This window comes from Carlito syrichta, unplaced genomic scaffold, assembly GCF_000164805.1.
Source record: "Carlito syrichta isolate Samal-C Ts95f unplaced genomic scaffold, Tarsius_syrichta-2.0.1 Scaffold308954, whole genome shotgun sequence".
NCBI classification, from domain to species: domain Eukaryota; kingdom Metazoa; phylum Chordata; class Mammalia; order Primates; family Tarsiidae; genus Carlito; species Carlito syrichta.
In genome coordinates, this window is record NW_007253050.1 from 233115 (window position 1) to 260130 (window position 27016).

Below are 27016 nucleotides of genomic sequence, written 5' to 3' on the forward strand. Positions count from 1 at the left end.
ATTGAGGCGCCGGCAGAAACCGACCAGGACATAGCAGTCTCCGACTGGCGGCTGCCGCAGTCATCTTGATGGGCTGCACCCTGAGGCTGTGTTTGTTACCTGAGCACTGAAGGAGGAGAAGTGCAGCCGGTTTCTGCGTGCTGCCTTTGCTCGTCCTTGTTCCCAGCCACTGCTCATGTAATGCACTCCCTTAACCAGGAAATTAAAGCATTCTCCCGGAATAACCTCAGGAAGCAATGCACCAGGGTGACAACGCTTACTGGAAAGAAAATCATAGAAACGTGGAAAGATGCCCGCATTCATGTTGTGGAAGAAGTAGAGCCGAGCGGTGGGGGTGGTTGTGGTTTCGTGCAGGACCTTAGCTTGGACCTGCAGGTTGGCGTCATTAAGCCCTGGTTGCTCCTGGGTGAGTATATCGACCTGCCACTAAGTCATTGAGTCCTTTTAGCCAGATGACTTTCTCATTTTCCCCCTTTATGTGGAATAGTCTCTATCATCAGCTATCCTGCTGAAAAGTTACAATGCTTCCTTTTTTGTTTATGGTACTTCCGTTAGCCAGCTAGACCGTTTCTGCCCCCAAATATGTCCCAAAGAAGCATAGACTCTAGTAAGAGCACTTGGCATCTCGTATTTGAATTTTAGCAAAGCTTTCTTCCTGTTTTTCCAGTTTCTCTGGAGGATGTATCATTGATATTGTGTTTTCTTGTATATGTAGCTTTAAAAAAACACAGCTTTTTAAAAAATCAAAAAGAATGCTTTTATCAGGCAAAACTACAAGTGACAAAGGTTAAAGTTACAGAAAATTAATACTTGAAATAGTTATGGCCACATCTGTTGATGGTATCTGTTTTTGGAATGTCTGGGGGGGGTATTTTCTAACTATGAACCTGAGGGTTTTATGATTTTTTTGTATTATGAAAATATTGAGTCCCTATACAAACAAAATCCACAAATTGCAAACGAAGAAAGCTTATAAAAGTACAAACTTGTTAATTTGGCAAGAATAAGGTATGATGTTCTTTAAAAAATAGTCAACAATATTTTCAAGTAGGTCTGAATTACCTTTCCTTTCTTCCTTTCCTCTCCCTTTCCCTTTCCCTTTCCCTTTCCCTTTCCCTTTCCTTTCCTTTCCTTTCCTTTCCTTTCCTTTCCTTTCCTTTCCTTTCCTTTCCTTTCCTTTCCTTTCCTTTCCTTTCCTTTCCTTTCCTTTCCTTTCCTTTCCTTTCCTTTCCTTTCCTTTCCTTTCCTTTCCCTTTCCCTTTCCTTTCCCTTTCCTATCCCTTTCCTTTCCCGTTGGACTCTCTATTTCCCAGGCTGGAGTGCAATGACACGGTCACAGTTCATCACAGCTCGACCTCCTGGTCTCAGGTGATCCTTCTGCTTCAGCCTTTTAAGTAGCTGGATCTACAACACCACCTTTGTTTGCTTGTTTGTAGAGACAAGGTCTTGCTGTGTTGCCCAGGCTGGTCTCGAACTCCTGGGCTCAAGCAGTCCTCCCATCTGGACCTACCAAAGTGCTGGAATTATAAGCGTGAGTCACGGCACCCAGCCTATTTTTCATTTATAAGTAGAGAAATCAATACTTGGAAAGATTTAATGACATGTCAATATTTATGCAGCGGAGACATTCTTGAGTAGAGAGAACACTGAACTGGGAGTTGGAAATAAGCCAGTTACTATGTGAAGTATATCCAGAGTCTCACTCTTTTGAAGAACCATGTCAAGTAGGGAATCTCAGCTTCATTTTACAAATGGGAACTGGGATTTATGATTGGTTAAGTAATTTACACAAGGTAACACACATAGTAAGTAACAGAACTGAGCATCAAGCCCAAGTCTGGTTGACTTCTCTCTATCGTTAAACTGGAGGGTCTCAGGTAGAACAAATTTTCAGCTCTACTCTACCTCTAATTTACTATATTACTAGTGCAAGTCATTTATCCTCTCTGGTCCTCCAAATAACCATCTGTAAGGCTGAAGTAACAGTATCTGCTTATCTCATAGGGTTAGTACTGAGGTGGTTGTGAAATTGTTTAGATGCAAATCAATTGCAGTGTACATATGAGTTATTATTGTATTATATGTTATATGAATTGTTATATAAGCTATCTTTAAATTCACGAAATATCTGAAAAATGGGGCTATATTCTTGCGAAGTTAACAGTGAAAAATTAAGTGAGTCATTTAGCTAATCTGGGAGATTCACCTAGGTCTTTTTCATCATATCTAGGAAATAAAATACGTCCAGGCACATTTTTAGATATTTGGCTTCGATTTTAGTAATAATGGTTTAAAATATTATAATTATAGTAGAATTTTCATATACCATTCACCAATTCAGAGTCTTCATGAACTTTGCTTATTTTTTTTAATGTGGATTTATCCAAAGTGAAGTGGTCATAGATTGGGATTGGAATCTTCCCCCATAAGAGTCCTAGGAGGAACTTCTAAAACTAGTCCAAATAAGATCTCTCTGGAACAGGAAATGGATACTTTCATCAGTCATACCTTCCTTTCTTCCAAAAGGTAGACTAGTTACATGTTTCTGCCTAGGTACAAGTGTCTTGTTCCTGAGGGACCCATAGATTTACATCTAAAGATCTTCCACATGAATGATGAAGGGGTTATTTCTGACCAGACTTGGTTTCTGTCTGGGAGATTGGGATGGTTTGCAGGTTGATTCTAAGAGCTTCTTTCATCTCCCCAAAGCAGCATAGCTTCTTTCCAGCATTGCATGACAAACAGCTTTGGTTTGGGTGAGGAATAAAGAAAATGGGGATCTGCATGGGTTCAAGACCAGCCCGGGCAGCTTGGCGAGACCTTGTCTCTACAATAAATAAAAAATTAGCCAGGTGTGGTAGTGCGCGTCTGTAGTTCTGGCTACTTGAAAGGCCGATGTGGAAGGATCGCTGGAGCCCAGCAGGTCGACACTGGGGTGGCCATGAGCATGCCACTACACTCCAGCCCGGGCGACAGAGTGAGACTCCAACTCAAAAAAAAAAAAAAAAAAATGTGGCTCTCCAAAACTGTAATTTGTATTTTTTTAGTTTATAAACTCTAACAAGCAACTGCATTTAAAAAATCTTACATAGGCCCTTGAACCATCTAATGGGTGGAATAAAGGTCTTAGAAAGTGTTTTCATCTGAGGCTTTGGAAATTATATTTTTGCAAAATAAATCACTAGAAGTTTTCTTAAATCTAACTTGATTTGAAAAAGTAGAAATTCCCATTTTGGGGGGTAGCTAAGAGGCACATTAATTATTTATTATATCCATTTTGCTCAGAAGTCCCAACTGGTAACATTTTGAGATCTTCTCATCAATTTCAGGTGAAAAGTTCTAGCTACTTTGTGAAGTTATAGAGAATTTCAAAGATTTAGGAAGCCCAGTATTCTTGATATGAGATCAGTTTTTAAGCTTGAATAGCTTTTTTTATGTAAAATTATTTTTACAAATATTATGTTACCTAATCCTCATAGCAATTTATATTGCTATTCCTATCCATTCCTATCCGTTTATGAATGTTCATTACTATAAATTTAAAAAAATAGAACATTTATCTTTGGAATAGTATTTATTTCCCTCTTCAGTAATGTGATACTTTTTTTTTTTTTTCTTTTTGTGATTATGAAAATAGTAATTTGTAAGTTAAGATACGATACATAAAAGTTTATACATTATTTGGCATTTTCATTAAAATGATCTTTTAAAGATAGAAACAGCCTCTAGGGATCTTACATACCCTATATTTTATGATACATATACTATGCATGTAAAATATCGAACTTGTTAGAAGTACCAGCTCCCATAGCGTATAATAGATGTTCTTTATAAATCAGTGACTTCGGACCTGGCGGGGTGGTTCATGCCTATAATCCCAGCACTTTAAGAGACTGAGATGAGACAATTACCCGAGCCTAGTGGTTTGAGACCAGCCCGGACAACTTGGCAAGACCTCATTTCTACAGTAAGTTAAAAAATTAGCCAGGCATGGTGGTACATGTCTGTGGTTCCAGCTACTCAGAAGGCTGAGGCAGAAGGATCACCAGAGCCCAGCAGGTGGAGGCTACAGTGGCTGTAAACATGCCACTGCACTCTACTCTGGGTGACAGAGTGAGACTCCAACTAATAAATAAATAATCAATGACCTCATCTGTAACATTTGTGTAATAATCCTTGTATAACAAATATTGGCATGATTTGTGTCAATGTAAAACATAACTATAAGTTGTTATTATTAGATCTCCTTGTTTAGTTGTACTCCAGTTCACCAGCTTCTTTTCTGATTGTTTTTTAATTAACAAATAATAATTGTACACATTCATGGGGTATGTAGTGATGTTTCAAGACATATAATGAATAGTGATGAGATAATAATCATGTCCATTGTCTTAACATTGATCATTTCTTGTGTTAGGAATGTTCAATATCTACCTTCTAGCTATTTGAAACTATATATTATTTTTAACTATAGTCACTATAGGACACTATAGCTTATTCCTCCTGTCAAGCTGTAATTTATCACCCTTTAACAAATCTCTCCCTATCCCTCTCTTCCCCTTCCCATTCCCAGCCTCTAGTATCCTCTGTTCTTTTTTTAGTTGTTATTTATTTTTTATACTTTTTGATTCAGGGTCTCACACTGTTGCCTAGGCTGGAATGTAGTGGCACAGTCATGACTCACCACAGCCTCAATCTCCTGAGCTCTGGTGATTCTTCAGCTATAGCCTCCTGAGTAACTGGGATTACAAGTGCATGCCACCGTCCCCAGCTAATTTTAAAAAATTTTTTCTAGAGATGAGGTCTCACTATGCTCCCAGGCTGGTCTTGAACTCCTAGGCTCAAGCAATTCTCCCTCCTCAGCCTCTAGTGCTGGGATTACAGGTGTGAGTCACTGCACCCAGCCAAGTATTCTCTGTTCTACTTTTTACTCCTATGGTATGAGATCAGTTTTTTAGCTTCCACTTATGAATGAGAATATGCTCTGTTTAACTTTCTGTTCTTAGTTTATTTCACTTAACATGATGTCTTCCTGTTCCATCCATGTTGCCACAAATGACAGAATTTCATTATTTTTTCATTTTTAAATTTTTTCCCATGGTGTGTATATATATATATATATGAACGTTCCTCAAAAAGCTACAAGTAGAACTACTATATGATCCAGCAATCTAGTTATTGGGAATTTAACCAAAGGAAAGGAAATCATTGTGTCAGAGTCATCTGCACCCATGTTTATTGCAGCACTATTCACAATAGCCAAAGTACAGAATCAACTTAGGTAACCAACAACACCTGAATGGATAAAGATTGTTGGCTTATTAATATATTTGTTTTTTCATATATTTGTTGGCTATTTGTACATCTTCTTTTGAGCAATGTCTGTTCAGGTCATTAGCCCATTTAAAAAATCAAGTTGTTAGTTTTTTTGTTGTTTGAGTTCCTTGTGTATTCTGGATATTAATCCCCTGTCAGATGGATAGTTTGCAAATATTTTCTTCCATTCTTTAAGTTGTCTTCTTACTCTATTTGTTTCCTTTGCTGTGTAGAAGCTTTTTATTTTGACATTAGCCCATTGGGTTTTTTTTTGCTTTTGTTGCCTTTGCTTTTGAGATCTTATTCATAAAATCTTTGTCTAGACTCATATCCTGAAGTATTTCCCCTGTATTTTCTTCTAGTAGTGCTAGTATTCATAATCTTACATTTAGGTATTACATGTGGTTGATTTTTGTATAGAGTGAATGGAGGGTTGGTCTTGTTTCACTCTTCTGCATGTAGATATTCAGTTTTCTTAGGACCATTTATTGAAGAGATTGTTTCTTACCCAGTGAATGTTCTTGTCACCTTTGTAAAAAATTAAAATTTAAAAATTAATCATCAGTTGGCTATAGATATGTGGATTAATTTCTGGGTCCTCAGTTCTGTTCCAGTGCTCTGTGTGTCTGTTTTTATGCCATTACCATGCTGTTTTGGTTACTACAGCTTTGTAGTATATTTTGAAGTCTAGTAGTATAATACCTCCAGCTTTGTTTTTTTTCCACTCAGGATTGCTTTGGCTATTTGGGGTCTTTTGTGGGTCCATAAAAATTTTAGAATTTTTTTCTGTTTCTGTGAAGAATGTCATTGGCATTTTGATAGAAGTTACATCGACACTGTGATTGCTTTGGGTAGTACGTCAACTTCTTTTTTAAAATTATTTTTAAAATTAAAATACAGAAGCCGGGCTCAGTGGCTCAGCCTGTAATCCCGCGCCTTTGGGAGGCTGAGGTGAGTGGATAGCCTGAGCCCGCGGGTTCGAGACCCGCCTGGGCAAGCAAGACCACATCTCTACAATAAATCAAAAAATCAGCCGGGCGTGGTAGCACATGCCTGTAATTCCGGCTACTCGGAAGGCTGAGGTGGAAGGATCACCGGAGCCCAGCAGGTCGAGCGAGGCTGCGGTGGCCGGGAGCGGCCACTACACTAGTCTGGGCGACAGAGTGAGACTCCAACTCAAAAAAAAAAAAAAAAAAATTAAAATACAGTAAAATTGACTTGGTAGGAGGAAATGGGTGTTTATATCTAGAATTTAGAGATAATTAACTTGAACCAAATACCACTAAGTAGTAGATGAAGAACACAAGCTGAGTACATGAAGTTCATTTGTGCTTAAACTGTTCCCTGTGCTGTTAACACATTTAATTTTCTTATTGTCTGAAAAGGAAGAACATACAAGTTACACTTTTTGTCTCAAGAATACTAAATATGTTGGGCTGATGCATATGTTCATAGCGTTTTTGCTTGCCCATGGAATGCAAATGTTGCACAATGGTTGACTGGTGACAGTTCATCACATTGGCCTATTCTCAAGGTTGGTTGACATGGATCATCATAGACTAAAGTGTTTAAACGGTCTTCATCAAACCCTGATGGTCTTCCTGAATGTGGAGACTCACTCAGGTCAAAGTGACCCTTTTTGAAATCACAAGACCATTTTCTTGCTGTGTTTTCCACTGTGACATTCTCCCTGTACACAGCACAAATATTTTGCACCACCTCTGCTGCCTTTACCCTTCAGAAGTATATGTCAGAACTGTTTGTTTTTTCCCACTTGACTCTCATTTTCTATAGCCCATAATTAGCACTAACTTTCTTCAAATCAGCAAAATGCAAAGCATGTTTACAAGCACAACATTGTCGCTCCAAATAGCAAATAAGAAACTCCCAACACCGCAGTGTTGCCATGCCAAAAACAAACACTATGAACTTATACATCAACGTAACATATCAATATGTCATATTCTGGAAGTCACTTTCAAAATATGGCGGCCAACTCTGAAACATAATTGCTGGTTCTACTTTTAGCGAGTGTGTGTGTGTTTAATGGAAATGATCAAAGCATCCAGTGTTGATAAATATTTATAATAGTGACAGTCTAGAGTGAAAAAAGAAAAGAATTTAATTTAGGTCATGTTTCAGGCTTTTGCTGTTTTAAGACATAGCATAAAATTAATATGTATAGTATGGTATGCATATTAAATCAAATTTAAATGAAATTATTTGAACCTATTTTTTTCCCTGGACATGATTAGGACTTCCTACAGTAAAAAAATGGATAATTTTTAAAAGATTAAGTATAAATAATATAACAGAATTACTCACCCACCATCCAACTTTACCAAATGTTAGTATTTTGATAGGCTAACTTCTAAGTAGAATAAAGCTGAATGAATTCAGTAAGGAGCCTGTGAGCTTGGCATTATCAAGAGGCAATCGGATAACTAGCATACTTGCTGGCCTTCCAGCTACCTAGAATCATGTAATAAAAGTTGGCTGATTTCCCAGATAAATAGGATAAGAAAAACACTACTTAAAAAATGGAACCTGAGCCGGGCTCGGTGGCTCAGCCTGTAATCCCATGCCTTTGGGAGGCTGAGGTGAGTGGATTGCCTGAGCCCGCGGGTTCGAGACCTGCCTGGGCAAGTGAGACCTCATCTCTACAATAAATCAAAAAATGAGCCGGGCGTGGTAGCGCATGCCTGTAATTCCGGCTACTCGGAAGGCTGAGGCGGAAGGATAGCCAGAGCCCAGCAGGTCAAGGCTGCGGTGGCCAGGAGCGGCCACTGCACTCCAGTCTGGGCGACAGAGTGAGACTCCAACTCAAAAAAAAAAAAGAACCTAGTTCAGAAAAGTAGAAGGCATTATATCTTTAAATATCAATGCCCTATTTTTTCAGTTGTGAAACTTAGTTTAACTAGTTATTTTCCCATGTATACTTGCTTATTAACTAGAGCCAGTTTCCAAGTGTTGGTTCTGGGAAGCCAACTGTGACAGGAAGAGTCTATGGCAGGGTACAGCGCCAGTGGTGCATGGAGTGTGTGGGATCCTACAGACCAACAGCATTTGCTCTAAGCTACTGAGTGTTCCCAAACCAGCAGGCACTCAGTCTCCTTGTGGGTGTCTGATTTTCAAAATACCCTTTTATAAGTTACAAAAGAAAGCTATTAACCTTTCGTTCCATATACTTTCTCTCCATTTTAAGTATATACGTTTTTATTTTTATAAAAGTGAATGATGGTATTTTATAAACTACTTTTATCACCTAATATATTGAGAACGTATTTCTTTACCATAAATATCTGCCACATTTCTTATTTCTAACGGTGATAGTTGTGCATATTTCACTACATAATTGTATCATCTTTTATTGAACCCAACCCCGGTTATTTGGCTTTTAGTTGTTAGTGTGGTGTCTCACATCTGTAATCCTAGCACTTTGGGAGGCTGAGACAAGAGGATTGCTTGAGCCCAGGAATTCGAGACCAGTCTGAGCAACATGGCAAGACCTTGTCCTTACAAAAAATAAAAAAAAATAGCTAGGTATGGTGGCATATACCTGTAGTCCCAGTTACTTGGGAGATTGAGGAAGAAGGATTATGTGAGACCAGGAGGTCAAGGCTGTGGTGAGCGGTGATCATGCCACTGCATTTCAGCCTGGGTGACAGGTGAGACCCCAACTCAAAAATAAATAAATAAATAAAAATAAAAACAATATATGGTAAACATCCTTATACTAGTCTGTAATGTCTATAACTCTTAGGACAAATTCTTAGAAGTGGGAATTCAGAATCTAAGAGTAAATACAATGTGAAGTTTTTAAAATGATTACCCTTAAGAAAGTTGGATTGAGGTCCTCCCATGTTTTTTTTCCCAAATAATTGAATAGCAGAATTGTTGCCCAAATTTATATAAAAAGTCAAGATGATCATATTTATGTTTAAGGTGATATGATTTATTTCTTATAGGGTCACAAGATGCTGCTCATGATCTGGAAACACTGAAAAAGCACAAGGTAAAAAAAACTGCTTTGAGTGTGGTACCACATGTAGGAAATTATGTAATTGTTACATTTATTTATGAAAAATTGTTTTGGACCATCTTTGGCACATTTCAGAGCTTACTTGGTAACATTTTGTTTGTCATGTTAATAAAGTTGCAAAAATCTCACCTAATTCAAATATGTGACTCTGTAATCCATCTTTCCAGTTTTTTATTCTTAATCTACTTCATGAACCTGAACTTGGAAGCTCCTCTTTCTTGTCTCTGCTTGTCAAAGACTTACTCATGCCTTAAGTCCCAACTCATATGCCACCTCTTCCCTACTGCCATTTCTTCCCACTCTCCTCCACATAACTGATATGGTTTGTTACTATTTCAATCTTTATTCAAAAGAATTCTTAGCCAGCTACCATTTTGTCAAGCATTGTTTCTTTCAGGTCATGAAATTGCTATGGAGTATAAGAGATTCTTGTTCATAAGAAGCTTATGACCTCAGTGGCAGAGAGGGAAAAGAGACACATAAGCAGCTACATTGCAGTGTGTTGTGTGCTTTGATGGGGAAGTGCAGGCTGCTGTAGGAATGCATAGGAGATGATGCCCTTAACTGACGTTCATTTGTTTGTTTTAATTTTTTTTAACTTAAAAATCGTGGGGTACATGTGAGAATTTGTTACACGTGATTTTGTTACATGTATATTGTGTGAAGGTGAAGTTTGGACTTTTGATGACATCTTCTCCCCCTAGTAGTGGGCATGGTACCCAGTGGGTGGTTTTGTATCCCGTATTCTCCTTTTCTTCCCTCCCCGTTTTAGCAGTGCCCATCCTTGTGCCCATATATGCTCAGTGTTTAATGCCCACTTAGGAGGAGAAAATGTGGTATTTAGCTTTTGTGTTTCTGTGATACTTAGGGTAATGATCTCCAGTTGCAAACATGTTGCTGAAAAGGACACAATTTTGCTCTTCTTTATGGCTGCATAGGTTTCCATTGTGTATATGTACCACATTTTCTTTATCCAGCCCACCTTGATGGGCATCTGAGTTGGTTCCATGTTTTTGCTATTGTGAACAGTGCTGTAATAAACTTACCAGTGTGGGTGTCATTTTGGTAGAGCAATTTGTGTTCCCCTGGGTATAGTCCCAGAAGTGGGATTGCTAGATTGAATGGTAGCTCTATTTTTCCTTGCGAAACCTCCAAACTCCTTTCCACAAAGGTTGAGCTATCTTACATTCCCTCCAACAGTGTGTGAGCATTCCCTGTTCTGGAGACTAAGGATTTAATTTCAAAACGCTAAATTATTTGCCAACCAGTGGCTCTGTCTTCAACCAGTGATATAAGGCAAATTAGAAGGGGCGGGAGTGGTTGTGGCTGTACTTGCACTGAGTGTCTCCTTAGCCTGTGACAGATTTTATTGTTTTCTGAGTTCAGCATTAGTTATTTAAATTATTTCTCATAGGTTTTATTTATATTTGCTATCACATGACATTTGTTCTGGCAAGATAGAGATCTCTATCTGATGTCTTCTTGAGAACTGATTCGTAGCTTTCAGAGGCCGAAAAATCTGAGTCAGAAAGCTTGTGCATTCTTTTCATGCCAGTAATGGCTGTTCTCAGCTGAGTTTCTAATGTTTACTTAAAAAAAATTTTTTTTTTTAAAGATGTGGGGTACAATACAGGATTAGGTATACAAATGTTCACTATGCAGATACCCTTGTTGATGAAGTGTGCCCCCCATCTCTCCTGGCAGATTTTCATTACTGCCAATCCTGTATCCCTGGCAATTTCCCACTACTGCCAAATCTTTTCTTACAGTATTACGGTAATTGATCAAAGCCCATTTATGAGTGAGAACATGATACTCAGTTCTTTATTTCTGTGATAGATCACTCAGTATTATAGACTATAAGTTCATCCAAGTTGCTATGAAGTTCATAATTTTGTCCTTCTTTGTGACTGCATAATAGTCCATTGTGTATGTGTACCACATTTTTTTTATCCAGTCCTCTTGTGATGGGCAGCATGGTTGGTTCCATGTTTTTTGCTATTGTGAACAATGCTGCAATAAACACGTGTGCAGATATTTTTTTCATAGAGTGATTGAGTTCCTCCGGGTATATTCCCAGTAGGGGGATTGCAGAATTGTATGGAGTGTCGATTTTTAGATCTTTTAGAAATTGCCACACTGTTTTCTACAGAGACCGTACTAGCTTACACCCCCACCAACAGTGTAGAAATGTCCCCTTTTTGCTGTATCCTCTCCAGCATCTGTTTTTTTTGGGGGGAGGGGGGTTATTGATGATGGCCATCCTGACTGGAATTAGATGGCATCTCAGTGTGGTTTAATTTGCATTTCTTTGATGACTAGTAAAGTTGAGCATTTTTTCATATATCTGTTGGCTGCTCATATGTCTTCTTTTGAGAAATATCTATCCATATCTTTTGCCCACTTTGTAAATGGGACTGTTTGTTTTTTTCTTTTCAGCATGTTTGAGTTCCTTGTAGATCCTAGATGTTAGGCCTTTGTCAGATATACAGTGGCAAATATTTTTCCCAGTCTGTGAGCTGTCTCCCTGCTCTCTTGATGGTTTCTTTGGCTTTGCAGAAGCTCATCAGTTTGATGAGGTTCCACTTGTCTATCTTATCTCTTATGGCATGGGCACTTGGGGTTTTGATCAGGAATTGGTTGCCAGTTCCAATTTCCATAGGGGTGTCTCCTGCATTTTCTAAGGTTCTTATAGTTTGAGGTTTTACATTTAGTTCTGATCCATTTAGAGTTGATTTTTGTGTATGGTGATAGGTAGGGGTCTTGTTTTAATCTTCTGGATGTGGTCAGCTAGTTTTCCCAGCACCATTTACTGAATAGGTTCCTCTCTCCCCAGTGGTTGGTGGTGGAGCCTTTGTCAAACATGAGTTGGCTTAACCCATGTTTGTTTTGATTTGGGGTGGATAGAAGGGTCAGGGAGGGCTTCCAGGAGGAAGTGATATTGAAGTTTTGCTCTGAAGAGGGTGGGGAAGGTACAGAAAGAAAGTGTTCAGATAGAAGAAATGGTATGTGTGAAGGCCTGGAAGCAAGAGAAAGACTGATACTTTAAGGAATAGAAAATAAGTTAAGAAACCTTGGAAGAGAGGGAGAGAGAGAGAGAGAGATAGAAGGCCAAAGAGGTAAGCATGAGGTAGATCTTGAAAGACCATGTAAGCTTGAGTAAGTTGTCTGGACTAGATCCAGTGGAATCAAGACAGTGGAAAGCCATTCAGAGGTTAACTCAGGGAAGTAACAAGAAAAAATTTGGAAAGGATTGCTCATTAGAAGCAGTATGGAAAGTAGATTGGAGGGAGATGGGAAGACCAGTTAGGAAGCTATTACATAATTTTTAGAAAGATGTGGTGGCTTAGACTAGGATGCAGTGAGGAGAGAGAGAGAGAGAATTGGATGCATTTGAGGGAGTTTTTTTTGAGGGTAGTGACTGATTACTTATGGGGCAGAGGGAGTGAGGTTGAGAGAGAGGGAAGGGTCAAGACTGACATCTAGCTTTCTCTGGTAACCAAGTAAGGTTGGTGTCATTCCATGAAATAGAGAACAAAGTAGAAGGAACAGGATTTGGAGGAAAAACAATGAGCTCAGTTTTGAACATTTTTAATTTTGGGTGCCGTGGCTCGCCTAGGTAAAGTTGTTCAGTAGACAGTGTTGATATATGGAATCTGAAGTTCAAGAGAGGGGTCAAAATATAGATTTAAGAATCTTCAGCTTATACATAAGTAGTGATTAAAATCATGGAAGTAGATGAAACCACCTGGGGAAAGGCGTAAGGTAAGCAGAGAAGGGTCTGTGACAGATACCAACTTCAAAGGCATACTCAAAGGAGAATAATCTGCAGTGAGAAAGGAGGAGCTAAGAGAGGTCAAAAGAAGGTCAAAAAGTATAGTAGTCAAAGAGGGAAGAGTGTTTTAAGGAGGAGAGAGTCAGCAGTGTCAGGTGTTGCAGAAGTTTAAGTACAATTAGGTCTAAATTATGACCACTGAACTTTGTGGCAAAGAGGTTGTTGGTACCCTTGGTGAGAAGAGTTTTATTTGAATTGGAGGCCAACGCTGGATTTCAGAAGATTGAGAAACAGAGGAGCAGTGGGGGGGAAAGTGGGGAAGTAATGGCAGGGGGAAAAAAGAAAAAGAATGATGGAGAGGAGCCATAGCTGATGTTGAGGGAGAGGGAGGGGAGAATTTTAAACTTGTTTTAAGGCTGATGGTAGAGGAAGGAATTGAAGAAACAGGAGAGCAAGAATTGATGGTTAGAGGAAGGTTCCAGGAAAGTAGGAGGCAGAGTGACCCTTAACACAGGTATTGGAGTAAGTCCTATAAAGGATACAGGGGCACATCATTGAAATGCAAAGGCAGAAGGAAAGAGTGGGTGCAGGTGTAGGCAAGGATGTTAGACTTGATGGTAAGTTGTGGGTGTTCCTATGTGATGGCTTCTCTTTTTATTGTAAACTAACAGTGAGGTCAATGGCTGAGAAAAAGGAAGAGGTGATAGGGTTAAAAGGTTATAGGCATAGGGAAGGTTTGAAAGAGCTGATATGGAGAATGAGAGAGAGAGAGAAAGCCTCCTAGGGAAATAAAGTGGTTAAGCATTGCTGAGGATAAGGAGAGGTTGGTTCTCGTGAATTTATGGTGGGCATGAAATGCACTGTTGGTGACTTTTCTCCAGCAGTGCTTAGCAGTCTTGGTATAGAATGAACTTTTGCCAGACGGGTATAGAGGAGGTCGACCATGAACTGTCAACTGAATAGAAAAGGAAGTAGTGGAGGACCATGAACCATAGCTGAATAGGGAAGGAAATGAAGATACGAGGGGCTGGCACATAAGAAAATAGTAGAAGGATCAAGGAATTGGTGGCCCTTGTGAGGTCCAGTGTAACTGAGTGAGAACTGGAAAGGTAAGAGTGGGATGCCTAAGTTAGTAGAATCAGAGCAGCAGCAGTTCTGGCATTGACCTTGAAGGAGGGTGATAGAAGTGGAGTGATGATGGCCTTTGGAGGTAAGATGGGTAGGAAACTGTCAAACCCAAATGGAAGTTGATGTCAGGATGACGATAGGACTTGGGGTAGGATTCAGCAAACTAAGAAATTCCCAAGGGACAGAGTGGGTAGAAGATGGATTAATCAGTTTATATGAACTCCAGTGAGCAAGGATTTTTACTGTTGGCTGGAAAAGACATGATTTGGAAGAAGCAGGGGTTATCCAGAAAGACTGGAATCCTAACTCTCACCCACAAGGCAATGGGGTATGCCTGAATGCCTCTACTTGAAGTAATGTGGTAGTATAACATTTTGTATCTCACTCACTCATATATCTTTCCAGAAAATACTGAGCACCCACTTTGTGCCAACCCCCTTTCTAGTTACAGGAGATATGGAAATAAACAGGAAGGTCCCTGCTATTAAAATATGTTGCTTTCAGAAGATAATCTATTCTCTAAAAGAATCGGAACAAGGCAATGAGAGGAATAGCAGGGCATATCATGAGTTAGGTGAGGGCTCTGTGAGGCTGTGACATTTCAGCTGGGACTTATGACAGAGTCAGCCATGCTTAGATGGAGAAAGAGCACTTTATGAGAAAACAGCAAATGCGAAGGCTGGGGGGGGTGCAGTTCAGTAGTTATACCTCCTTTTTGGTCTCATTGTTCTTTTTCTAGCTCTTAACACTTTCTGCCTTGCATTACCAGTGAACATGTTTTACACTCCCCTATTTTGTTTTTGAGCAAACTACTAGAAGATAAAGGCCTTGTCCTACTTATCCTTGCCACCTACAGCTCTGAGAAAAATTTGAATTGAAGATAAAAAGTTTTATATGATAAACATTTACAATTATTTCTCTAAGGGAATAACTATGTACTAACTAGCTTGTTAACTAGTTTGATATTTTTACTTGTCAAATTACTGACTTGTGTTTAAACAGACTCTTCTTGGTTTGTTATAATAATGATTGCCTGACAATAAGAAATAATGACCTTCAATTGCATGAGGTTAAGGGAATCACTGTATTTCCTAACGGCAAATATCTTTATTTTAACAAAAGTAGAACAAGTTTCAAAGTCTTGCTTACACACTAAATTATATTTCTTAGGGTAAAAATGACAAATAGAAACTGATCAATGTTTGTATTGGCAAATGTTTTTATCATCTCTTCTCTCTTATGATACACTAGTTTAAATTCAGCTTTATCCTGGTGATGGGAGACAAGATCCTGCTGCCTAGGCATGGTGGCTCAATCCTGTAATCCCAGCACTTTGGGAGGCCAAGGTGGGAGGATCACTTTGGGCCAGGAGTTCAAGACAAGTCTGGAAAACATAACAAGATCCTGTCTCTACAAAAAAATTTTAAAATTAGCCAGGCATGGTCCTGTACGCTGTGGTCCCAGCTACTCAGGAGGCTGAGGCAAGAGGGTTGTTTGAGCCCAGGAACTCCTGGAGGTTACAGTGAGCTATGGTGGCGCCACCGCACTCTAGCCTGGGCAACAGAGTGAAACTCTGTCTCAAAAAAAATAAAATAAAAAAAGATTCTGCTATCTCTGTACATAGTGATCTTGTTCATGAAGACTGGGAAAAACAAAACTAAACTGAGCCAATAAATAGCCACTAAAAAGGTTTCTAGAAAAATTTAAGATGCTACAAAACAAAATTATTGATTTAAATACATGGCACATTTCAAAGTGGTAGTCTAAGATTTTAGTAAAGTGCTGTATGTAACTAGTAGACATTCTCTTGTGGATGACCATTTCAGAAATTTCTATAGGGATTTAATTCTAATGTTTAGAGATGCTAATAATGGTTGCTTTATTAATAAAGTGTTGCATGAATAGCTAACAAGGTACTATGCAAATGAAATGAAGTACAACATGTTAAATACCCAAGTTATTTATTGCAATTGTCCTTAATAACAAATTATTGAAAACAACCCATCTGTTCATCAGTAGAGAACTGATTAAATAAGCAATATTATACCTACACTATAGAGTACAGTATAGCTATAAACATACACATACACACACACACTCACCACAAAAAAAGGGACTCTATATCCAGGACACATTTAAATAGGGGGAAAAACCCAATGATGCTGCCTTTGTGTAAGAAGGTCAATAAATAAAATATATGCATAAACTAACTCTAATATGTAGTACATATACAGCATAGAATACTGTGCAGTCATAATAATGAAATAATGTCTTTTGCAGCAATGGAGGCTATTATTCTCAGTGAATTAACATAGGAACAGAAAAACAAATACTGCATATTCTCACTTATAAGTGGGAGCTAAACACTGGGTACACAAGGACATAGGATGGAGCAGCAGACACTGGGGACTCCTAAAATGGGGAGGGAGGCAGGGAGGGCAAAAAGTAAAATACTTCCTGATGGGTACCATGCTCACTATTTGTGTAATGGGTTCAATAGAAGCCCAACCCTCACCATCATGCAATATACCCATGTAACAAATATGTTCATGTCCCTCTTGAATCTAAAATTAAAATAAATAAATAAACTCTAAAAAAAAATGTAAGAAACCAATGAAAGTGGTTACCATTAAGGTGGGAGATAATGGAGTAAAGAAAAGTTGAGAGGAAGATTTTTATTGTTTCCTTTTATAATGTTTTGATATTTAATAAGTTAAAAAACAAAATTTTATTAAAAATGGAATAAACAATACCTAAATGTGACAAGTAAGATAACCTGTATGCCTGGCACATCCTAAGTACTCAATAAAGGGGCTATTCTTAGTAACACTACTACAAGGGCTTCCAATCCCAAGGGCAAGCATTGTTAGGAGCTTTTATAACTAAGTTTTAGAAACATGTTTTATTACTAGAAAGGTTTTAGCTGGGTCTTCCATCATTTGTGATGCATTATAGTTCCTGTCATTCAGTATAATTCAATTAATGCTTTTCTAAATTGTACTTCTAAACAGCTAAACTATCCAGGCATTAGGTAGTTTAATAGTCCACAATATTTGTAAAGCACAATTACCTTTCAGTGAGTTTTCCCGAGATTCTCATTTGGTCTCCATAATCCTGTGATATATAGAGAAGATATATAGGACAATGATGTATATAAATTCTGTAAGTATTAAGGCTTCCTTTCTGACCTCTTTGGAATGTAGAATATAACTGTGAAGACAAAGCAAACAAGTCAATATTATAAAATGCTAGAATATGTTATAGATGTAAGGGCAGAATCATACAGTCCTAGCTAGGAGTGCACCAGAGGTGTGAGAGTGATTTGATGTAGTCAGGTAACATTTCACTTTCTAGTTCTCCTATCTCCTCTCTAAGAGACTTCTGAGTGTTTTTCTTGTCTTTCTTCTACAAGGAAGTTAGGCTCACAAAAGGCTGATGACTCTCTCTTCATGAGGACCAGCTCTTGGAGTGCCTTAGTTAATACTCTTGGTTGTGAGCCACAGAAACCAGTTTGATCAGCCTGAGTGATGGAAGGAAATGTGTATAATGATACAAGAGGATCTGTGAACCCAAGACAGGGAGTGGCTAGGCCTCATCAGAGACTAGAGCCAGGAAATGGATGGCCATCCAAGATGGGCCCGTCTTCTGCAGCACTACAGCACATTCTGCATTCTGCATATCTCCATTCACCTCAGTTTGCAGCGGAATTGTTCAGCTTCTCTGAGTACATTACAGGAAATGGCTGTGGTAAAGCTCTCAAGATCTTTCAAACTGTCTTTTAAACCTAGTTTTAAAATTCCTAAAGATAATCTGATCTACCTCATTTAAGTCAGTGTCTAAATCTAGTCAACAATGTTGGGGGAGGGGAGGAGTGCCAGATCCATACCTGTGAGGGTGGTGGGGCCAAGAGAGGCAGGACTGGACAAATACTCTAGAATATGTATGAAAACTATGAAAATACTGAGGTTAGGCAAAACCTAAGACCCACACTGAGGAAATAGAATAAATACAGTGAGAAGAATTGTCAGGAAAAGAAACAGATACTTTTTTCTTATTCATTTAGCCTTGGTATCTCTAATGGCCTTTCAACCTGTCTTGCTTCTGCATGCTTGGTGGACTCAGGAAAGGGGCTCAAATACACAGATGGTGGAGGAAGTCTTCTGAGTGTGCCATCTTAAAGAAAATCTTTCATGACCACTCCCCTCCCACTTTACTTCCAGACTAATTCAGATCCTCTAGGTATGAGATGCTGCGGCATTGATAGATTTTAAAAGCTCCCTAGGTGATTCCAGTGTGCAGCCACACTTTCTCAGTGAGCAATATGAAGGAAAATAGGGAAATAATTATTGAAAGGAAGTTGTATAGCACTGATATACTGCCATTTAAGTTTTTTATATGGATATTCACTGATTTATTCAGCAAACATTTTAGGCATTTTCTTTTTCTTTTCTTTCCTCTGTGTGTGTGTGTGTGTGTGTGTGTGTGAGAGAGAGAGAGAGAGAGAGAGAGAGAGAGACAGAGTCTCACTCTGTTTGCCCAGGCTGGAGTGCAGTGGCACGATGCAGTGGCACGATCCTGGTTCACTGCAGCCTTGACTTCCTTGGCTCGGGAGATCTTGTCGACTCAGCCTCCTGATTAGCTGGGACTGCAGGTGCATGCCACCATGCCCAGATAATTTTTGTATTTTTTTGTAGAGATGAGGTCTCACTCTGTTGTTCAAGGCTGGTCTTGAACTCCTAGGTTCAAGCAATCCTCCTGCCTCAGCCTCCCAAAGTGCGGGATTACAGGTATGAGCCACTACATCCAGCCTCATTTTAGGTATTTTCTATTAAACTCACTCTCTTATAATAGTAAATTAAACATGATCTCTACCATTATGGAGTTTCTAGTGCAGTGAGACAGACAGTCTGGCAGTGGCATAAGCTAGAACAGGGCAAGCACAGGAGGCTATGAGTATGTGTAGAAGGAGCACTTCTGGGAAGGGATAAGGGAGTATTTTCATTAAAATGAGTCAGGTTTAAACGTTTTACTATACATCCAAGTATCTTTTTTAGATAACCTAATTTATAAGACTTTTAAAAAAAATCATCTTTTTTTTTCCTTCAAGGTGACTCATATTCTCAATGTTGCATATGGAGTTGAAAATGCATTCCTCAGTGACTTTACATATAAGAGCATTTCTGTATTGGATCTTCCTGAAACCAATATCCTGTCTTATTTTCCAGAATGTTTTGAATTTATTGAACAAGCAAAATTGATGGTAAGTTTTGTTTTGATTCACAATTCAGAAGCAGAAATTTGAAAGTAAGGATCCATTGCCCAATCTTTATTTTTTCTATAATGAATCTGTAAAAAACTATTATGAAATTTTTCCTCCAACAATATTTCATTAATTCCTACAATTATTTGGTTCTGTAATTGCTCTTTTCTCAAGTATATGTTTACTTTTTTTTCCCCTTTGAGTTGGATGTTTCACTCCGTGGCCCAGAATGGAATACAGTGGCATGATCATGACTCACTACAGCCTTGACCCCCTGGACTTAGGCTTTCAACCTCAGCCTCCCAAGTAGCTGGGACTACAGGTGTGTGCCACTATGTCCAGCTGATTTTTAAATTTTTGTAGACATGAGGTCCTGCTATGATGCCTAGGCTGGTCTCTAACTCCTGGGCTCAAGTGATTCTCCTACCTTGACCGCCCAAAGTGCTAGGATTACAGGTGTAATCTACCGCGCCTGGCCAATATATTTACTTTTAACATTGATTCAGTTTCTCATCTTCCTATGCCTTACTGACAAATGTTAGGAGATAAAATTCTCTACTTACTTAGTTTTTCTCTATAAACATACAGTTAGATTTCCTTTGAGGGTTTATAATAACTTCCCTCTGACCAATTTCCAAGATAATCAGGAGGGCTATAGGGCAGAGACTGCTCTAGACATGTTAGTGTATTTTATGATGAATATGCATCATTTTAATGACTGAGGTAGTTATCATGAATCTTTGCATGTTTCGCAGTAAAATTTTAAGTCATTCTAAGGACTAAATGTGTATTGCTTAACTAAGATTATATGAAAATGCTGATCAGAAGCTGTTCATTGGTTTGCTGATGTTAGAAGACCAAGTATATATATCATAATACTGTAAGAAAGGACTGGCAGTAGTGGGGCACTGCTGGGAAGGAGGCACATAACATCAATAAGGGTACCCAATCTCAAACCGGACAAAGCAGGGACCAAAGGGGGGCCCATACTTTACCTGTACAATGAGCACATATGTACTAACCCTGAATTGTACCACACATCTTTAAAATAAAAAAAAGACCAGTAAGCAGCATGATATAGTACTTTAATATTGCTGATGGATCCAAGTCAACATTCTGACTGGCAGGGCTTCTGGGCTGACTGTTGTCAATAATTATACCTTGAAATGGCATTATTTTTGGTCAGTAGATAATTCTTACAAAATTTATGTATGATAAATAGGTGGAAAAGTAGAAGCACTTACAGAAGTAACTCTTCAGGAACAGCTAACAATAACAGGATTAGAGTCAAGTTTAATTTAATTCTGGCCTAATAGTCTCCCTTTTACCTTCTTTCCTTCCCGTTTTCTCTCCCTTTCACCCCTCCTTTCATTTAGTAATATTTATTGAGTGCCTTATGTACCCAACACTGTTCTAGGTGCCTTCCTACTAGATTACCTGGAAAATTTAAAATTATTCAACTTTACTGTTGATTAACTTTATTGAATTTGGAGATATTCCACATAACGATGTTTTGGTCAATGATGGACTGCAGATACAGTGGTTGTTCCATAAAATTATAATTCCTTATTTTTACCATACTTTTTGATGTTTAGATTCACAAATACTTCTCATTGTGTTATAGTTGCCTAAAGTGTTCACTACAGTAATATGCTACACATATTTATGTAAGTACACTCTGTGATGTTCACACAATAGAATTGCCTAGTGACACATTTCTCAGACTATATCCCTGTCATTGAGCAGTGCAAGACTGTATTTGGATGAAGCAAAGGGAGAGGTTTTCTAATTCAAAGCCCATATTGGCTGCTCTATTCTCTTGTGAAAAATATTATAATCTACCAGTTGTACCAGTTAATACTGTTAAAAATGATACATTTCTATATTTTCTGCTTCTCTCTCTCTCTCTTTTGGGGTCCCACTCTGTCTCTTAGACTAGGGTGTAGTGGCATGATCATGGATCACTGCAGTGTCAACCTTCTGGGCTCAGGCAGTCTTCTTGCTTCAGCTTTCCAAGTAGCTAGGGCTTACAGGCACATGCCATCACACCTGACTAGGCTTTTGGGGTTTTTTGGTAGAGACAAGGTCTTGCTATGTTTTCTAGGATAGTCTCAAACCCCTGGCCTCAAGTAATCCTCCTGCCTTAACCTCCCAAAGTGGTGAGATTACAGGTGTGAGCCACCATGCTCAACATGTATTAGCTGCTTCTCTAAGGAAATGTAGGATATATCTTAGAAGATAAAATGTAGACATCATGCATATTCATATTACAATTGGAAGATATGTACATGTTGCAAGTCAAAATTGGAGAGGGTAATTGTATCCAGAAAGAAAAGGAAAAAATTGAGTACCCTAGTAAGCTTGGAATTCTAAAAAATTGTAAAATACACTTTGCCTTAATCTGGGCTGATAATTCATGAGAATAGATCTTAGTTTGGGATTCCTAAAAACAGCATGAGTCGAGGTTTAAGTGCTGATGCTTAATTTGAGAGGTACCATTTCTGGGTAGTGAGAGTGAGAAGAAAGGAAGGTGATTCAAGGTAGAATGAGAAGCAATGCAAGGTGATACATTTACCAGCTGAGCACACTTCACCACTGGTGGACAAGGAACCAACTGGGTGTTCAGCAGGTGCAGCTGCCCTGCCACCCAGGACGCTTCTGAACAGGGAGTACAAGTAGACTATTCCCCAATACACACTTGGGATGGAGAAAAGCAGGAGTATTTATGTGCTTTTGTCAGTTCCCGTTTCCCAGGGGTCACACTTTGCCCATGGGGTGGTAACTGCCCAACAATTGCAGGTTGCAACAATTCCAGGTTCCACCCCTTCAGCAGCCACCCTGAAGCCTTATCCAGGGTCGTGTGATGTGACTTTTCACCCAAACTCAGAGCTAGCAAGAGAATTCAGAACTCAGGGTATGACTGCCTGTGCTGTGGGAACCATGGGGAAGAGCCAGGCCCCGGGAGCAATGGGCCTTCAAACTGGCTGCTCAGGTGGGGCAAGCCAAGGGTGAGGTACCACGAGACTCCCAGGAGTGCATAATGCATTTCCAATAAGATGAATCAGAATTCCACAATATGTTCTAGCTTCCTAAACCTTGTGTTTTATACTGGGAACCTAACCTCAGCCAATATTTCCTTGACTAAAAAATTTTTATTTCTTAGACTAATATATATTTTATTTTAGTAATAGATATTCTTGAATTTTCTCTTTTTCTTTTCTTTTCTTTCTTTCTTTTTTTTTTTTGGTCTAGAAGAAATCTCTTCATGGTTTTGTCTATTCAAGTGTAGTTAAATCTAATTACTCAGTGAATTCCATGTTTCAAACTACCTTTCTAGGTCCCAGTTTATTGTTTTCATCTTTTCACATATAGTTGTTAAATGGGGTGTCTTCCATTTTCCTATATCTCTCCTCATTTCCCTCTGTACTTGTACAATGCTGTTTGGTTTCTCTGTCCTTCCTTTATGCCTAAAGAGGCAGAAATATACCTGAGAGAGAAGCTATAATGGTAACCTCTAGAGTCTCAACAGTTTCTTTTGGAACTAAATTTACTTGATCCCTCTTTTTATGTGCAAAAGGTACAAAGTATTAAGCTATGTATTTTATATTCCCTGTTTACTTTGTTATTTATTTTATAATCTGACTTGAAAAACATTGTGTAAGTAGTCCATGTTCATTGTAGAAAATCTGAAAAATATAGATTAAAAACTAATATCACCATACTTACACACATAAACTGCTATTAGCATTTTGATGTATTTTTCTAGACCTTTATCATTTATTAATTTATTCATTTATATTATATATATAACATATATACATTTAAGTAAAAATTGTATCGTACAATTCAGACTATTTTGTAGTCTACCTTTTATGGTTAATATCAAACCATTTTAAATTTCTGCATGGTATACTAGTAATTGGTCGTTCTATAATTTATTTATCTTATTTCCTACTATGAGACATGTAAGCTGTTTCTGGTTTTTTTTTCAATATAAGTAAAAGTTCACTAGAGAAATATTATGAGTCTAAATAGTACCTAAATTCACTAAGTTTTTAGATGTTTGTTCCATTTTGTTTCAAAGCATGCCACCCACCACTGTTTTGTATTTGCCAAGGCAACGTTGCCCTCTGCTAGGATAGCTAGTCATGAGTGGACCATTCTGTCCTGTGCTATTCAAAGTGTGTTGCTACCAGACCTCAGCAAGATTGGGAGGTTGTGCCTGAATACAAATGAAGACATTGCTTCTTTCATTGAGAGATTCTGGCTACGCCTGCTCCTGAAATAGCTGGACTAAGCATTATAATTAGTTACAGTTGATTTTCATTCCACTGCAATCTCATCAAGCACTTGAAGACTACATTATGCTCAAGTTTACTGGAAGTTATATGTGAGGAAAAACACATGCACTTGGCTAAGTTACTCTGTTAACAAATGTTAATTATTCTGAGGAGATGTGAGGGATATATGTTACTGCCCTCAAGCTTGCAATCTAGTTGAAAAGCTATTTATACAGCATGAAGACAAAGAAAATTGTATAAAATGGAAACACCATAGCATAATTACTATCCACACATAGCAAAATGGTGATTTGAACTTTGGAGAGAATACCATCAGAGATGCAGAACAAATTAATTTATTCACTTGGCAAAGATTTATGCAATACCTACTATGTGGCAAGAACTGTACTAAGTACTAGGCATACAAAGGTGACTAAGACATTTCTCCTGCCCTCATCTCAGAGAGGTAGTCTTCTTAGCAGAGTTAGCTGTCCCAAGAAGAGCAAAGGTCTTCCAGGCAGAGGATGACAGCAAGTGCAAAGGAGAAAAGAAAAAAGCTTTATAAACTATTGTCACTGTTTTGAGTTCTGGAAAAGGGACATAAAATCAATAATTTTTTTGGAAACACTTTAAAGGACAATAGGATACCTAGGGAATAATAAAAAGAAAAAAAGTAGGTACTTTCAAAAGATGTTGAAAAGCAGGTATTATGTAAAGTAGGGAGAGAGAAGAAAATAATATCTTAAATAACATCTTAAAACATTAGCTAAAATTGAATGCATGGCATATAAGACAGAAAATTTAAAAAGGCATATATATGGATCATAAAATAGAGAAGACTAGTATATAGCCAGGAAATATAAATGGCATTAAAGGGTATCTCTTGCTTATTAAACTTGTGATCACAAGCTTCTTTGGAATATCTAATTTGTTTTGAGCTAAATGAAGCTTGTTAAGAATTTGTATCAATTACTGTAATATAAATTTTATTTTTCTTTATTTTTATTTTTTGACTCGGGGTCTCACTTGGTCACCCAGGCTGGAGTGCAGTGGCATGCTCACAACAGTCTTGATCTCCTAGGCTCAAGCAATTCTTCCACCTTAGCCTTCTAAGTAGCTGGGACTACAGGCATGCACCACCAAGTCTGGCTAATTTGTTTGATTTCTTTTTTTTTTTTAGAGATGAGGTCTTGCTGTGTTGCCCAGGCTGGTCTTGAATGCCAGGGCTTAAGCAGTCTTCTTGCTAGTCTTCACAAAGTAAGCCATCAAGCCCAGCTAATTTTTAAACATCTTAAATTTCATAAAAATAAGCTGTTGCTACAAAGTGAGAAGTTCCCAGTGTATATAGTAAATATTTGTGTCTTGCTTTTCTTTTGTAGATACAGTTAAAGCTTGGAAATAAGTCATAAATATCTACAAGGAAACAATTGAAATTTTCTTTTTTTAATATAAGGATTTTCAAAATATTAACTAATTTTGTTGGTAATCGCTTGGCTTTTTGGAAAAGAGATACACTTGCAAATTTGTTATAACAGATTGGGGAAAGGTGTTTTGCAACAGAATTGCCTTACAAAAGTAAAATAATCCAATGAGTCATAACAATAGTACTGTTAATGTATGCTTTGGGTGGAGGGTTTTCAGTAGTATGATTTTTTTCCTTCCCCATTCCCACCGTGTGTGTGTGTGTGTGTGTGTGTGTGTGTGTGTGTGTGTGTGTGTGTGTTGTGCCAATTGGAGAATCAAGAAACAAAGTGACTGAAATGTCTAATTTTGTACAGTATGCAGCACAGTTCACTACATTTCATTTAGATCATTAACTTTTTACAAGCCTGCGATAGGCCAAGCTGTATCAGTGCTGCTTCATCAGATCTATCACATCTATTATTTATGAAATATTGCCCCCACTAGCACTGGTCTTCTCTGTGTCTCTTTTCACTTGGGAAGTATCATTTGCAAGTTACCTGAAACGTTTTTCATTTATTGGCCTCATGCTGGTATCTGATTGCCTTTTCCATTTCACATTGTTATGAGCTATTTGTGTCATCATTTTACTAGCTCATAAGTTTAAATATTTTTAAGGCATTTCCTTCCAGAATAAAATATGTCCAAGGGTAGGAAATATTTTTCCTTGATGATCATTTTATACATAGAATTCTAAGCCAGTGACACTAGTTTCTTTATAGGAACACTGTGAGTACCTAGAATGTCTCTGGCTTTCTATTTAGTTTATGATTATGGTTTTATTTGTGTTTCTACCTATATATCTTGTGATTTTTCTCTTGTTTATACACATTGGCTACTAAGTTATTAGGCTTTTATGTGTACGTTACTGGATTACTTTAGTTTAATGAAACACACTGTTTTCAAATTCCAAACATATCATCAAAGTATTTCAATCCTGGGTGGGGAAGGAAGGGGTAGGTTGCTTGCTTGATTGATTAACTGATTGGATTTTCATTCATTGCTCGTAATTAATTGTATTTTACTAATCATATAAATTAAATAAACCAATAAAACTGAGTAGTTACTTTATAATTTTAAGTAGTATAGAATGTATAATTGATTTAATAACTTATCCCAAATGAATAATGCCAATTTTGTTTGATTTTTTTTTTTTGCAGAATGGCGTGGTTCTTGTTCATTGTAATGCAGGAGTTTCCAGGGCAGCTGCAATTGTAATAGGCTTCCTGATGCATTCTGAAGAAACGTCGTTCACTAGTGCTTTTTCATTGGTGAAAAATGCAAGGCCTTCCATATGTCCAAATCCTGGCTTCATGGAGCAGCTTCGTACATATCAAGAGGGCAAAGAAAGCAATAAGTGTGACAAAATACAGGAGTTAGAAAGGGACAACAAGTCATGAGTTGCATTCTAGCACATGATGGACAATGGTAATTTCTGAATTGGCCTCTATAGCCAACCCCCTTTTTGGAGAGTGGATGAGGAAAGATTTCCTTTTCTCTTGCTTTTTCAACTATAAACACAAATCAATTTGACTGTCCTGGGCTAGTGTATAAATAAAATTCTAAATTATATTACTTTTTCTCTGTTATTATATGTGATTAAATGTTTCTTTAAATTGAGAAAATAATAAAGTACTTACAGTCATTGATTTCTGTAGAAGAAAAGGGTTTTAATTTAAATTTTATATTAGAGTATGGTAAGAAAAAATCAGTTGATGGAGCCTTTAAATATATTTCCATAGCAACTGTTTTCA

At 38.0% G+C, this 27016-nt stretch overlaps 1 protein-coding gene across 2 annotated transcripts; it reads left to right on the forward strand.

Annotated features, from left to right (window-relative positions):
- DUSP19 (dual specificity phosphatase 19) lies at positions 1 to 26837 on the forward strand. 2 transcript variants are annotated; one of them, XM_008066472.2, is made up of 4 exons: positions 1 to 406; positions 9285 to 9331; positions 19369 to 19521; positions 26423 to 26837. In XM_008066472.2, the coding sequence occupies exons 1-4, from the start codon at positions 181 to 183 to the stop codon at positions 26660 to 26662; spliced, it is 666 nt and encodes a 221-aa protein (XP_008064663.1). In that variant the 5' UTR covers positions 1 to 180; the 3' UTR covers positions 26663 to 26837. The 2 variants fall into 2 exon arrangements, with proteins under 2 accessions (XP_008064663.1, XP_021572470.1); XM_021716795.1 differs by lacking the exon at positions 19369 to 19521 and having other exon boundaries at positions 17 to 406.
- The last annotated feature ends 179 nt before the right edge of the window (positions 26838 to 27016 follow it).